The 14,430-nt window shown below is 47.5% G+C and overlaps 1 protein-coding gene across 1 annotated transcript in view; it reads right to left on the bottom strand.

The window, feature by feature from the left end:
- Positions 1 to 14,430, bottom strand: part of DENND3 (DENN domain containing 3) — a 129,814-nt gene that overhangs the window by 18,892 nt on the left and 96,492 nt on the right. Inside the window, exons 13-17 of the mRNA XM_073632302.1 lie at positions 11,239 to 11,760; positions 10,101 to 10,360; positions 6,708 to 6,878; positions 4,119 to 4,248; positions 3,288 to 3,395 (exon numbers count right to left, since the gene is read on the bottom strand). Of these exons, the coding sequence (XP_073488403.1) occupies positions 3,288 to 3,395; positions 4,119 to 4,248; positions 6,708 to 6,878; positions 10,101 to 10,360; positions 11,239 to 11,760 (1,191 nt within the window). The remainder of the gene's footprint in view (positions 1 to 3,287; positions 3,396 to 4,118; positions 4,249 to 6,707; positions 6,879 to 10,100; positions 10,361 to 11,238; positions 11,761 to 14,430) is intronic.

Raw genomic sequence — 14,430 nt, 5'->3', positions numbered from 1 at the left:
GGTGTTTTGTAAATATTTCTCATAAATATACATATGTTGCTATTTCTATATATGTCTCAAGTTTCTTCATGGATTCCAGTTGATATCCTGCTATCTAGTATTTCCAACGGGAGCCTTTTGTGATCAATCTAAAGAAAATATAACATATTCAAAAATAGTCATACCTCTAATCAATCTTATACTATAAATTTTTAAACAAACAGAAACAAATCATAGTCCCTATTCATACCATCAGGGTACAGGGACTGTAATTTGTTGATCCACCAAACTTCACGTCTTTTTAGTTTCAAAATCCTATCACCCCCTCTTTTGTCATGGGGAATCTCTTCTAAAACCATAAAGCGTAGATCTGTGTCTTTGTGGCCCATTTCTGAGAAGTGACGCGATACAGGTAAACTTGATTGAGGATGTCTAATTGTACTACGGTGTTGTGCGATACGGTCTTTAATTTTTTGGGTGGTTTCCCCCACGTAAAGGAGATTACAGGGGCATGTGAGAATGTAAATTACATATGATGACTGACAGGTGTAAAAACCATTAATGATTATTTTCTTATTAGTCCTAGGATGAGAAAAGTTATTCCTTTTGATAACTAAATTGCATTGAATGCAATTGAGACAGGGGTAACAGCCTTTTCTTTTACTGCCAAGAAAGGTCATCTTTTTCTCATCCTGCCTCTCTGGTTTAAATTCGGATCGCACTAAAAGGTCGCGCAAGGTTTTATTGCGCCGGTATGCCTTCATCGGAGTTAACTGAAACTCCTCTATATGAGGATAGGATCGTTTCAATATCGTCCAATGTTTTCTTAATACATTAAAGATCCTCTCGCTATAACTGTTAAACTGAAAGACAAATGGAATTCGAGGTTTGTCAACTGAGTATCTTTTCCTATTGGGAATTTCAATAGGATTCAAAATCTTATTTAATTCGTGTCGGATTATGTTTTCTGGGTAGCCCCGCTCCTTAAATTTGCAGCACATTTCATCTAATCTTTCATTTTTAACTGTAGTATCACTCACTATTCGCGTCACTCTGAGAAGCTGGCTTCTGATAATAGAACTAAAGACATGAGGGGGATGATAGCTGTCATATCTCAATAGCTGATTCCTATCTGTAGGTTTCGTGTATATGTCAGTTTCAATCCGTCCCTGTTTTATATATGCCCGTATATCTAGAAAGGGGACCGAATCTCCACCAATATGAATCTTGAACTGGATCTCTGGTGAAATACTATTGATCATCTCATCAAACATTTTGAGTGATTCAATGTTGCCCCGCCATATGACAAAAATGTCATCTATATAACGCCACCAGGTGGCGCAATGTTCCCGAAACAGATCATTCACAAAAATATATTTTTGCTCAAAATCATGCATAAATGAACAAGCATATGGCGGGGCAACATTAGAACCCATGGCTACCCCCGTCATGTCTTTAGTTCTATTATCAGAAGCCAGCTTCTCAGAGTGACGCGAATAGTGAGTGATACTACAGTTAAAAATGAAAGATTAGATGAAATGTGCTGCAAATTTAAGGAGCGGGGCTACCCAGAAAACATAATCCGACACGAATTAAATAAGATTTTGAATCCTATTGAAATTCCCAATAGGAAAAGATACTCAGTTGACAAACCTCGAATTCCATTTGTCTTTTAGTTTAACAGTTATAGCGAGAGGATCTTTAATGTATTAAGAAAACATTGGACGATATTGAAACGATCCTATCCTCATATAGAGGAGTTTCAGTTAACTCCGATGAAGGCATACCGGCGCAATAAAACCTTGCGCGACCTTTTAGTGCGATCCGAATTTAAACCAGAGAGGCAGGATGAGAAAAAGATGACCTTTCTTGGCAGTAAAAGAAAAGGCTGTTACCCCTGTCTCAATTGCATTCAATGCAATTTAGTTATCAAAGGGAATAACTTTTCTCATCCTAGGACTAATAAGAAAATAATCATTAATGGTTTTTACACCTGTCAGTCATCATATGTAATTTACATTCTCACATGCCCCTGTAATCTCCTTTACGTGGGGGAAACCACCCAAAAAATTAAAGACCGTATCGCACAACACCGTAGTACAATTAGACATCCTCAATCAAGTTTACCTGTATCGCGTCACTTCTCAGAAATGGGCCACAAAGACACAGATCTACGCTTTATGGTTTTAGAAGAGATTCCCCATGACAAAAGAGGGGGTGATAGGATTTTGAAACTAAAAAGACGTGAAGTTTGGTGGATCAACAAATTACAGTCCCTGTACCCTGATGGTATGAATAGGGACTATGATTTGTTTCTGTTTGTTTAAAAATTTATAGTATAAGATTGATTAGAGGTATGACTATTTTTGAATATGTTATATTTTCTTTAGATTGATCACAAAAGGCTCCCGTTGGAAATACTAGATAGCAGGATATCAACTGGAATCCATGAAGAAACTTGAGACATATATAGAAATAGCAACATATGTATATTTATGAGAAATATTTACAAAACACCGAGCTAATTAAATGAGATAATATAATTGGTTCATAAGTGATATGATGAGGATATTTGAGATGTAATATGATGAACCTATCTTGTAGATTATCCCCTATTGGGGAATTTAGGATGGTTTTAGGGTAGTAGGTTTATTTAATAGGGTTAAATTTGGAATGGTTTTAGGTGTTTTGTATAGGATAATTAATTATGTGACACAGGTGTGTATCAGACTGGGTGTGGATAAAGGAACACAGTGTGGTTTAGCCTTTCACACACAGCCTGAAAAGCCTGACGAAGAGCGAGTTGTGCTCGGAACTGTACAGTGGCTTGCTTGTATTTTGAAACAATTAATGGATTAACTTTTCAGTAAAAGGACACTTTTTGGCATCAAGCATCGTTCCATGTGTTTTTTCTATCATTTATGGTGGAATTTTGGTAGTCCACCTTGACGGTGCTTTGATTGAACAAGGACTTCAAGATAAGAGGGTAACCCACCTGATGTTCATTTATATATATATATATATATATATATATATATATATATATATATATATATATATATATATATATATATATTTTTTTTTTTTTTTATTTATTTTTTTTTTATGGTTGAACTAGATGGACTTGTGTCTTTTTTCAACCTGACTAACTATGGAACTATGATATTTTTCGTACCCTAAAATCTGGCAATACAGGGACTGGAAGAGTTAATGTTATTCTTGCTCTGCGGGGGAGGGACTTCAGAACAAACATCCTAAATGAGAGGGGAAAAAGGCAGGCACTGTAAGTGTCCCATCCATGGCCTTACCTGGGGTATAGAGCAATACGTCCACAGACTGAGTGGTGGTCTCCCCGGCTGAAGGGTTTATCCTGTGCTTCAGAGTCTCAGAGGTGGTCTTTGGAATCATCATAGGAACTACAAAGGAAAAAAAAAAAAACACAACAAACTGAAACAAGGCATAGCTCCAGGCACACAGATACACTATATTGCCAAAAGTATTGGGACGCCTGCCTTTACACACACATGAACTTTAATGGCATCCCAGTCTTAGTCTGTAGGGTTCAATACTGAGTTGGCCCACCCTTTGCAGCTATAACAGCTTCACCTCTTCTGGGAAGGCTGTCCACAAGGTTTAGGAGTGTGTCTATGGGAATGTTTGACCATTCTTCCAGAAGCACATTTGTGAGGTCAGGTACTGATGTTGGACCAGAAGGCCTGGCTCGGGGTCTCCTCTCTAATTCATCCCAAAGATGTTCTATCGGGTTGAGGTGCAGACCAGTCAAGTTCCTCCACCCCAAACTCACTCATCCATGTCTTTAGACACCTTGCTTTGTGCACTGGTCCAAATCATTTGGTGGAGGGGGGATTATGGTGTGGGGGTTGTTTTTCAGGGGTTGGGATTGGCCCCTTAGGTCCAGTGAAGGGAACTCTTAAGGCGTCAGCATACCAAGACATTTTGGTCAATTTCATACTCCCAACTTTGTGGGAACAGTTTGGGGATGGTCCCTTCCTGTTCCATGACTGCGGACCAGTGAAGTAAAGTCAGATGTTTGTTCCCAGCCAGTGACTTCATAAGTCTCTTCTACTGAAGGCAGACTCTTCCCTCCTATACTACAGGTCCAGTATAATAAAACTCACCTTCGTTCCTCATCCTGTCGAAGTGTGAGAGCTTGGACGCGGCATAAATTGATTTTGCAGTCTGGAGAGCTCCAACCACAGCGTTCATGAGCAGGACATTGGTGAGAGCCTCCTGTACATACTGAGGATCCTACAGAATGAAAGAGGAAGTGTGAGAAACTACCACAATCATAATATGACTGTATGTATGACAATGTATTCTTGTACAGCAAGTATGAGAAACAGACCCTCCCTGAAACCCTAACACTAATCCTCCCTGTAACCCTAATACCAATCCTCTCTCCACCCCAAACCCTCCCTGTAACTGTAACCCTAACACTAACCCTCCCTGTAACTGTAACCCTAACACTAATCCTCCCTGTAACCCTAACACCAATCCTCCCTGTAATCCTAATATCAATCCTCTCTGCAACCCTAACCCTCCCTGTAACTGTAACCCTAACACTAACCCTCCCTGTAACTGTAACCCTAACACTAATCCTCCCTGTAACCCTAACACCAATCCTCCCTGTAATCCTAATACCAATCCTCTCTGCAACCCTAACCCTCCCTGTAACTGTAACCCTAACACTAACCCTCCCTGTAATCCTAATGCCGCGTACACACGGTCGGACTTTTCGTCTACAAAAGTCCGACGGATGCCGTCGGACCAAAGCTGGCTGACAATCTGATCGTGTGTGGGCTTCCCCAGACTTTCAGCGGACTTTTTCAGCCGCAAATCTGACAGACTTTAGATTTGAAACAGGCTTCAAATCTTTACGTCGTAACTACGCCGGACCCAGAAATCCGCTCGTCTGTATGCTAGTCCGACGGACAAAAACCCACGCTAGGGCAGCTACTGACTACTGGCTATCAACTTCCTCATTTTAGTCCGTTGTACGTCATCACGTACGAATCCGTCGGACTTTTGTGTGATCGTATGTAGGCAAGTCCGTTCGTTAGAAAGTCTGCCGCAGGTCCGCCAAAAGTCCGCCGAAAGTCTGTCGGACAGGCTGTTGGACTTTTGTAGCCGAAAAGTCCGACCGTGTGTACGCGGCATAACACTACCCTATACTGTAACCCTAACACTAATCCTCCCTGTAATCCTAACACTATCCTATACTGTAACCCTCACACTACCCTATACTGTAACCCTAATGCCGCATACACATGACCGGACTTTACGGCATACTTTGCCCGGCGGACTTTGACGGACTTTACGACGGACTTTCCGAATGAACGGTCTTGCCTACACACGATCATACCAAAGTCCGACGGATTCGTACGTGATGACGTATGACCGGACTAAAACAAGTAAGTTCATAGCCAGTAGCCAATAGCTGCCCTAGCGTCGGTTTTGTCCGTCGGACTAGCATACAGACGAGCGGACTTCGATCGGATTCAAGTCTATCAAATAGATTTGAAACATGTTTCAAATCTAAGTCCGTCAACCTTTTGATAAAACAAAGTCCGCTGGAGCCCACACACGATCGAATTCCGGTATGCCGGACCAAGTATGCCATAAAGTCCAATCGTGTGTACGTGGCATAACACTACCCTATACTGTAACCGTCACACTAATCCACCCTGTAATCCATACACTACCCTATACTGTAACCCTCACACTACCCTCCCTGCAACCCTCACACTAATGCCGCGTACACACGATCGGACTTTACGGCAGACTTGGTCCGGCGTACCGGATTTCGTCGGACAATTCGATCGTGTGTGGGCTCCAGCGGACTTTGTTTTCTCAAAAGTTGGACGGACTTAGATTTGAAACATGTTTCAAATCTACCCGACGGACTCGAGTCCGGTCGAAAAGTCCGCTCGTCTGTATGCTAGTTCGACGGACAAAAAGCCACGCTAGGGCAGCTATTGGCTACTGGCTATGAACTTCCTTATTTAAGTCCGGTCGTACGTCATCACGTACGAATTCGTCGGACTTTGGTGGATTGTGTGTAGGCAAGTCTGTTCATTCAGAAAGTCCGTCGTAAAGTCTGTCGAAAAGTCCGCCGGGCAAAGTATGCCGTAAAGTCCAGTCGTATGTACGCGACATAACCCTCCCAGTAACCCTCACACTAACCCTCCATGTAATCCTAACACCACCCTATACTGTAACTCTCACACTAAATCTCCCTGTAACCCTAACTCTTCTTGTAACCCTCACACACTAATACTTCCTGTAATCCTAATACTACCCTATCATGTAACCCTCCTGGTAACCCTAACACTAAGCCTCTCAGTAACCCTCACATAATCCCCCCATAGCCCTCACACTAGCCCCTACGTAACCCAGTGGCAGCCCGCCCATTAGGGGGGCGCACATGCGCCGCGACCCCTATACATGCGTCAAGCCCCCTTATCTACCTACAGGGAGCCCCAAATTATAGAGCACCAGCCGCCACTGCTGTAACCCTAACACTAACACTCTGACACTAAAGGTCCAAGTACCAGACACAGGGGAAGGTCCCAGCGAGTTCTGCCAGCCTACACTAGAATAAATTGCTGAATGAGCCGACAATTATGATTGCAGTGGAAAAAGTTCAGGAAATCAATGTCTCTCGAAGCATGGCAGCCAGGACTTCCACCGAATATTCATCAACCTACCTTGTGGTTGTCGGCCATCTTCCTCCCCGCCCACATCTCTTTGATCATCAGATTCCACAGCTCACATTCACCCTTTAGATTGGCCTCAAACGTCTCTTTCCTGGTGGAGGCCTTAATCCTGAGTGTTGGGATTCGTAACAGCAGGAAGGCCGACATAGAGACTTTTACATCCTGGAGAACATGGGAGAGACTTGGAGTTGGAACGTGAACTTAATAGCAACATACACACTCAAAATACCTCTACACAGATTTACTGACATATTATATTGTGTCCGGCCACAGTTGTGAGCCCCACTCCCTCTGCCACACCGCATAGCATTTCTTGTTACTACTTCCTGGTTACTAATCTGTTTTTTTGGATCATGAAATGACATCACCATACCGCAGAGGTCCTCCCTGTGTTCTCCTTCACCTACAAATTGCCTAAACTCCCCCTTACAGCCCCAAGTACCTGAAAACATGGTAATTTAGCAGCCCTCTGCACACTGCCGAGCTCAAAACACAATGTTCTGTCCAATGAAAAGCCAGTAAGAACTTGGCACTTGGATGAAAGAATGTACCAGCTTACACCCTGTTTAGAGAGACATCAGCATGCTTTTTACCTGTAGCGCTGGTAGATTTTTAATCTACTGCCGATAGGTAAATTTAGTGGGTTATCTGTTCATACATAGTCAGATTTGCCTCTGTTCCAGCTCGGCTGAGTTGCATGTAATTTCACACTGTGCCTGTGGGTGTCGTTGTTACTATGGGCCAGTGTTGGAAAGGCAACACGTTGAAGTGTAAGAGTGCTCCTCTGTCCCGGGGATAACTCGGTGGAGGAGGTCCTCCGAGTTGCATCCTGGGAGAGGGTATTTATGGGACAGACGCCATGTTTTGAGGTCGTTTTCCGTCCACCTGCTGGCCCTCCTGGCCGACAGGTATGCGCTAAGAGTACTACCTCGTGGTCCTCCGATCGGGAGGCCCACGTCACTGCGGCATGTGGGTGGGCCCAGAAGCCTGTCTGGGGCCTACCACAGCGGCAGAGGAATGGTCCTGAGCTGTCTATCCTGTGTGAAGAAGCTAGACAACCGAGGAGATCCCAGGTGAGGACCCATCATGGAAGGATCAAGCAGAGTGCTGGTCTGGAGAGGGGCCTGGTGACTCAGTTGGAGGACGTATCCTAAAGTAATCATACTGCATAGTACTACCGGGTTGGCTTAAAGGTTCTAGTGCTGTGTTTGCTATTCACCGTAAACCATTACATCCTGTGGCAGAGGATCGTACGGGTTTTGTGCCAATCAAGTCTGTGGCAGAGACTTTTGTTCGTGCTACGTACTGGCTCTAGACAAGTGAGAGAGGCCTATCCAGGCGAGCAAAGACTTAAATTCTACAGAGAGAGTGTAATCAGCTACAAGCTTTCAATTCCTAAAGTTACTAAAGTTCCTAAAGTTTATTAAAGCATTGGAAAAGATACTCAAGTGTCCGGTGCCTGCATTGTTTGGTGGTAAACTCAACGGGACCCTAGACCCAGTTCTGGTGAAATAAAGGTAGCGAAGGTGACGGTAACAGCCCGCTTTAAACCAACAGCTCCACCGAGAGTTATTGCTACATACCTATAACAGTTGCCTTTCCCTTAAGGCCTACCAGTAGTTGGATTACCCCAGACTTAAGGCATGGTACTACGTTTACAGAACCCAAATGCTCCCCCGAAACCCCTAGAGAGAGAGTTAATGTACTGTATCAGATGGCTTCAGGGTGCAGAGAAATCAAAGGAAGGCTTAGTATGCAGGAGCAACCAGAACTAGTTGGACACTGGTTAGAGACTGGTTAGACACCAAGCTTGCAGGGGTTGAGGCAGGCAGTAAGCAATGACAGAGTCCATTATCGAGGCAAAGGGTCAAGGAAGGTAGCAATCAGTATAAAAATCTCTATTCAGGCAAAGAGTCAGGGCAGGTGGCGATCAGTAGTGTGAACTGTATCCAGACAAAAGGGTCAAGGCAGGTAGCGATCAGTATTGTGATCTGTATCCAAAGGGTCAGGACAGGAGGCGATCAGTAGTGTGATCTGTATCCAAAGGGTCAGGACAGGTGGCAATCAGTAGTGTGATCTGTATCCAGACAAAGTGTCAGGGCAGGTGGCGATCAGTAGTGTGATCTGTATACAAAGGGTCAGGGCAGGTGGCGATCAGTAATGTGATCTGTATCCAGACAAAGGGTCAGGGCAGGTATCGATCAGTAGTGTGATCTGTATCCAAAGGGTCAGGGCAGGTGGCAATCAGTAGTGTGATCTGTATCCAAAGGGTCAGGGCAGGTGGCGATCAGTAGTGTGATCTGTATCCAAAGGGTCAGGGCAGGTGGCGATCAGTAGTGTGATCTGTATCCAGACAAAGGGTCAGGGCAGGTGACGATCAGTAGTGTGATCTCTATCCAAAGGGTAAGGGCAGGTGGCAATCAGTAGTGTGATCTGTATCCAGACAAAGGGTCGGGGCAGGTGGCGATTAGTACTGTGATCTGTAGACGCCGGCTACAGTCAAACAATGTCCTGCCTCCTGGATCAGCTCCTATAATAGGCGTCACACTGGTCCAATTTCCCATTATTGGAACAGTGTGACGTCGATCATAGGAGCCAATCCAGCAGGCGGGACTTTGTTTGACAGTTGCTTCAGTGAGTGTGCCGTTACCGCGAGCATGCGCGGGAGTGACGTCATCGCGGCTCCAGCCAATCACAGCGCCGGAGCCGCTATGCATACTAGCTCATTATGCCTTTGTGTTGCAGATGTTAGTTTTTTGGTTTTTTTTTTCTAAGCAGGTTTACAACCACTTTAAGAGCTATGTGTGGAAGTGACGTTTTGACATCGCTTCCGCCCTGCAATGGTATGGAGACGGGTGGGGGCCATCTTCCCTCTCACTCAACTCCATACCCAGCAAGGAAGAAGATCCGATCACCTCCACTGATGCTGACGGCTCCGGTGAGCGGCGGAGGGCACCGGAGCGTGGCTGGAGGGGGGGTGCCCCTCTCCCACCACCGATAAAAGCGATCTTGCTGCGAATCCGCCGCAGAGACCGCTATTATCGGAAACCGGACCGCCGGACGAAGAAGAGGATACTGGGAGTTATAGCAGCTAGCTGCTGCCATGACAACGATATTCCACTTCAAAGTTAGGACGTATATCTGCATGCGGCGGTCTGGAAGTGGTTAAGCTAATACGGCGCTCCTTCTCTTCACTACCAATGCTGAAGAGAGCAACAGGTGAGGAAAGTAAAGGTGAGTATATGCAGCAGGGGAGGCGAGGGCTTTACAGCAAACCTGTTGCGGTGGCTGCGAAACCCCGCCCCCCGTCATCAACCTTAATAAACAGGACCCAGGTACTCTACATTGCACAATAACATTACCGCCCCATACACCAGCTCTCACCTCTATATTCCTAAATATGGCGATTTCCTCGTAGCTCTGCCTGCCCTCAATCAGAAGAAAGAGTCTTTTCTGAGTCATGGCGATCTTCCCCACTCCAAGGTTGGTTTTCACCGAACTGGACAACTTGTACACAAATTCATTCTGGTCCAGCCTCTCGGCGACAATGGATGGCAGGTCAACCTCCTCCGCTTCTGCCTCCGTCTCCTTCCAGCAGTTGTAGAAATCTCTGAAGATATCCGGGTCTATCTGCTTCTGGTGACCTTCAGGGGAAAAAGGCAGATTGAAAATTGTTGTCATTCTTAAAAAAAAAAAAAAAAAAAAAAAAAAGGTTTTGGACTCCGTAAGATAGGGTAAGAACCCCCTTTCACTTTGTGTGCCATCTTTATCAGGCTGGGAAAAATTTACCTCCACTTCCTGTCCTGGAGACACAGCAGGAAGTTAGAGGAAATCTCTCCAAAGTGACTGTTTTTTCAACAGAACTAGTGTCCTCATTGGAAGATTTCCCCTCTATTCCCGTTTTGCTGACATCTCAAAATTCAGGACAAATGAGGATGAACCTCCCAAGAAGGGGCAATGTAGCAATAAAAACTTGACAGTGGTTCTAATCCAAAAAAAAAAAAAAAAAGGTTTTGGGTTTACATAGAGCAGGGATATGCACATAGCGGACCTCCAGCTGTTGCAGAACTACAAGTCCCATGAGGCATAGCAAGTCTCTGACAGCCACAAGCATGACACCCAGAGGCAGAGGCATGATGGGACTTGTAGTTTTACAACAGCTGGAGGTCCGCTAATTGCATATCCCTGACATAGACTTTACAGATGACCTCCGGCCTTCCCTTCAGTCTTGCACAGTTGTATATAACTCCACCCAGGAGCCAGCCCACTGCTTACATCAAGACTGAGATGTCTTCCCTGTTGGCCCCTCACACCAGCCGTGATTTGTCTGCATACTATAGAGGAGCACTGAGGCCCAGTGAAGACATCATTGGATCAAAAATAAGGAATGCAATAAAAATGGAAAGGATTATTAAAAATGGAATTAACATGTTATTGGAGGGAGGAACCAAGGAATGAAAAATGTAAGCAGAATAAATTTCAGCTTTGGGAATGCTGGGAAGACGGCTGCTCTGCCCCTTACCGACAGTTAGAGCGTCAAACAAGCGGTGTATGGTGTCAATGTCCTTCACAATCCCGGACTCTTGGATCCGGCGTACAAAGTCCTCCAGATGCAGGTGGGTCCTGGGAAGCTCAAACTTCTTGACGTGGTCGTCGGCCCTGGGGACGTCCCTCTCCTTATCCAGCACCTGGCTGATCAGCCTCTTCAGCTCTTGCCGGTTCTCGGCTTGTTGGCGCTCAGACGCCGGCAGGGACAGGATGACTTTTCTTACCAGTTCGGTGGGGAAGATGCGCAGGTCGGTCTTGTACAAGTTCTGGAAGTCGGACAGAGCGCTGAGGAGTTTTCCCTGCATGAGGAAGACCAGACCCCGGAGGTAGAAGTATCGGGCTAGGAGAGCAGAGTTCTCCGGAGGAAGACAAGTGATCTCCTTACTGAGGAAGTTGTTCAGGTCCGTATAATACGTTTGAACGCATTGTCGCATCAGAGGGTAATGGACCAGAGGTAGCTTGAAGGTGTAAAAGGGTTTTCCGGTCGGCCTGAACCCTGTACAATAAAGGGAAATTCTTAGTGCAATGTACAGTAACCTTCATAGAGCAACACACTCTACTAATAAATGACAAAATAACATATAGGTATAATGAGATGTTTAAGTGATACTAAAGGATTTTTTTTTTGTGTAATAATAATCATGTTATACTTACCTACTCTGTGTAATGGTTTTACACAGATCAGCCCCAATCCTCCTCTTCTCGTGTCCCCTGCTAGCGCTTTGGGCTTCTCCCCCCTGCTGAGTGCCCCCATAACAACCTGCTTGCTATGGGGGCATTCAATCGTGTTCGCACCCGAATTCCGCTCTGTGTGTCCATTGACACGCTCCCGAGCCCCCCCCCGTGTGTCCATTCACACGCTCCCGCGCTCCCTTCTGTGTGTCCATTAACACGCTCCCGCGCCCCGCTCTGTGTGTTAATTGACACTCTCCCGAGCCCCGTTCTGTGTGTCTAACGACGCGCTCCCGAGCCCCATTCTGTGTGTCTACTGTGTGTCCACTGACATGCTCCCGAGCCCCGCTCTGTGTGTCTGACACGCTCTCGAGCCCTGCTCTGTGCGTCTACCGACACGCTCCCGAGCCCCGCTCTGTGCGTCTACCGACACGCTCCCGAGCCCCGCTCTGTGCGTCTACCGACACGCTCCCGAGCCCCGCTCTGTGCGTCTACCGACACGCTCCCGAGCCCCGCTCTGTGCGTCTACCGACACGCTCCCGAGCCCCGCTCTGTGTCTACCGACACGCTCCCGAGCCCCGCTCTGTGTCTACCGACACGCTCCCGAGCCCCGCTCTGTGTGTCTACCGACACGCTCCCGAGCCCCGCTCTGTGTGTCTACCGACACGCTCCCGAGCCCCGCTCTGTGTGTCTACCGACACGCTCCCGAGCCCCGCTCTGTGTGTCTACCGACACGCTCCCGAGCCCCGCTCTGTGTGTCTACCGACACGCTCCCGAGTCCCGCTCTGTGTGTCTACCGACAGGCTCCCGAGCCCCGCTCTGTGTGTCTACCGACAGGCTCCCGAGCCCCGCTCTGTGTGTCTGCCGACACGCTCCCGCGCCCCGCTCTGTGTGAATGCCGACACGTTCCCGCGCCCCGCTCTGTGTGTCTACTGACACTCTCCTGCGCCCCGCTCTGTGTGTCTACTGACACGCTCCCGCGCCCCGCTCTGTGCATCTACTGGCACGCTCCCGAGCCCCGCTCTGCGTGTCTACTGGCACGCTCCCGAGCCCCGCTCTGTGTGTCTACCGACACGCTCCCGAGCCCCGCTCTGTGTGTCTACCGACAGGCTCCCGAGTCCCGCTCTGTGTGTCTACCGACAGGCTCCCGAGTCCCGCTCTGTGTGTCTACCGACAGGCTCCCGAGCCCCGCTCTGTGTGTCTACCGACAGGCTCCCGAGTCCCGCTCTGTGTGTCTACTGACACGCTCCCGAGCCCCGCTCTGTGTGTCTGCCGACACGCTTCCGCGCCCCGCACTGTGTGAATGCCGACACGTTCCCGCGCCCCGCTCTGTGTGTCTACTGACACTCTCCCGCGCCCCGCTCTGTGTGTCTACTGACACTCTCCCGCGCCCCGCTCTGTGTGTCTACTGACACTCTCCCACGCCCCGCTCTGTGTGTCTACTGACACTCTCCCGCGCCCCGCTCTGTGTGTCTACCGACACGCTCCCGAGCCCCGCTCTGTGTGTCTACCGACACGCTCCCGAGTCCCGCTCTGTGTGTCTACCGACACGCTCCCGAGTCCCGCTCTGTGTGTCTACCGACAGGCTCCCGAGCCCCGCTCTGTGTGTCTGCCGACACGCTCCCGCGCCCCGCTCTGTGTGAATGCCGACACGTTCCCGCGCCCCGCTCTGTGTGTCTACTGACACTCTCCTGCGCCCCGCTCTGTGTGTCTACTGACACGCTCCCGCGCCCCGCTCTGTGCATCTACTGGCACGCTCCCGAGCCCCGCTCTGCGTGTCTACTGGCACGCTCCCGAGCCCCGCTCTGTGTGTCTACCGACACGCTCCCGCGCCCCGCTCTGTGTGTCTACTGACACTCTCCCGCGCCCCGCTCTGTGTGTCTACCGACACGCTCCCGAGCCCCGCTCTGTGTGTGTACTGACACTGGGCTTTTTGTGATCTATTACTACTAAAGTAAAAAAGACCATATAAAATTATGAAAATCAACCAGTTATCCTTATTTTCCATTAATTCATATAGAATAAAAATGCCAGGAGAGTATGAACCCCCCCCAATGATTACATTCGGGAAAAAGGACGCCCCATGGTGATCTCATTTTTTGTCACAATATTTTGTGAAATGAAGAAACTTGCTGGTACTGAGGGGGTTAAAACATGTAACTTGGAAATGGTGCACCAGATACAGCGCACGGTATGCAGGATATAGGGGGGGGGGAAGAATGTGCAGACTAAGGGAGATGAAGGGGTTATTATACCGGTACAAAGCAGTATTTACATTTGTGACTGCTGTGATTGGCTATGGCAGCAATCACAAGGCAAAGAGACACTCTAATTGGTCTGTGCATTTTTCTTGTGATCTGCACTGACTAATGGCAGTGTTGTTAGTTTTTTCTTAAAGTGGAGCTCCACCCAAAACGTGGAACTTCCGCTTTAAAGCACTCCTCGCCCACTTACATTTGGCATGTAATTTTTTTTTTTTGGGGGGGGTGGGTAC

The sequence above is a fragment of the Aquarana catesbeiana genome, linkage group LG05, assembly GCF_042186555.1.
Source record: "Aquarana catesbeiana isolate 2022-GZ linkage group LG05, ASM4218655v1, whole genome shotgun sequence".
In the NCBI taxonomy this organism is placed as follows: domain Eukaryota; kingdom Metazoa; phylum Chordata; class Amphibia; order Anura; family Ranidae; genus Aquarana; species Aquarana catesbeiana.
The sequence above is the reverse complement of the archived record's forward strand: the minus strand, read 5'-3'. Positions and strand labels throughout refer to the sequence as shown.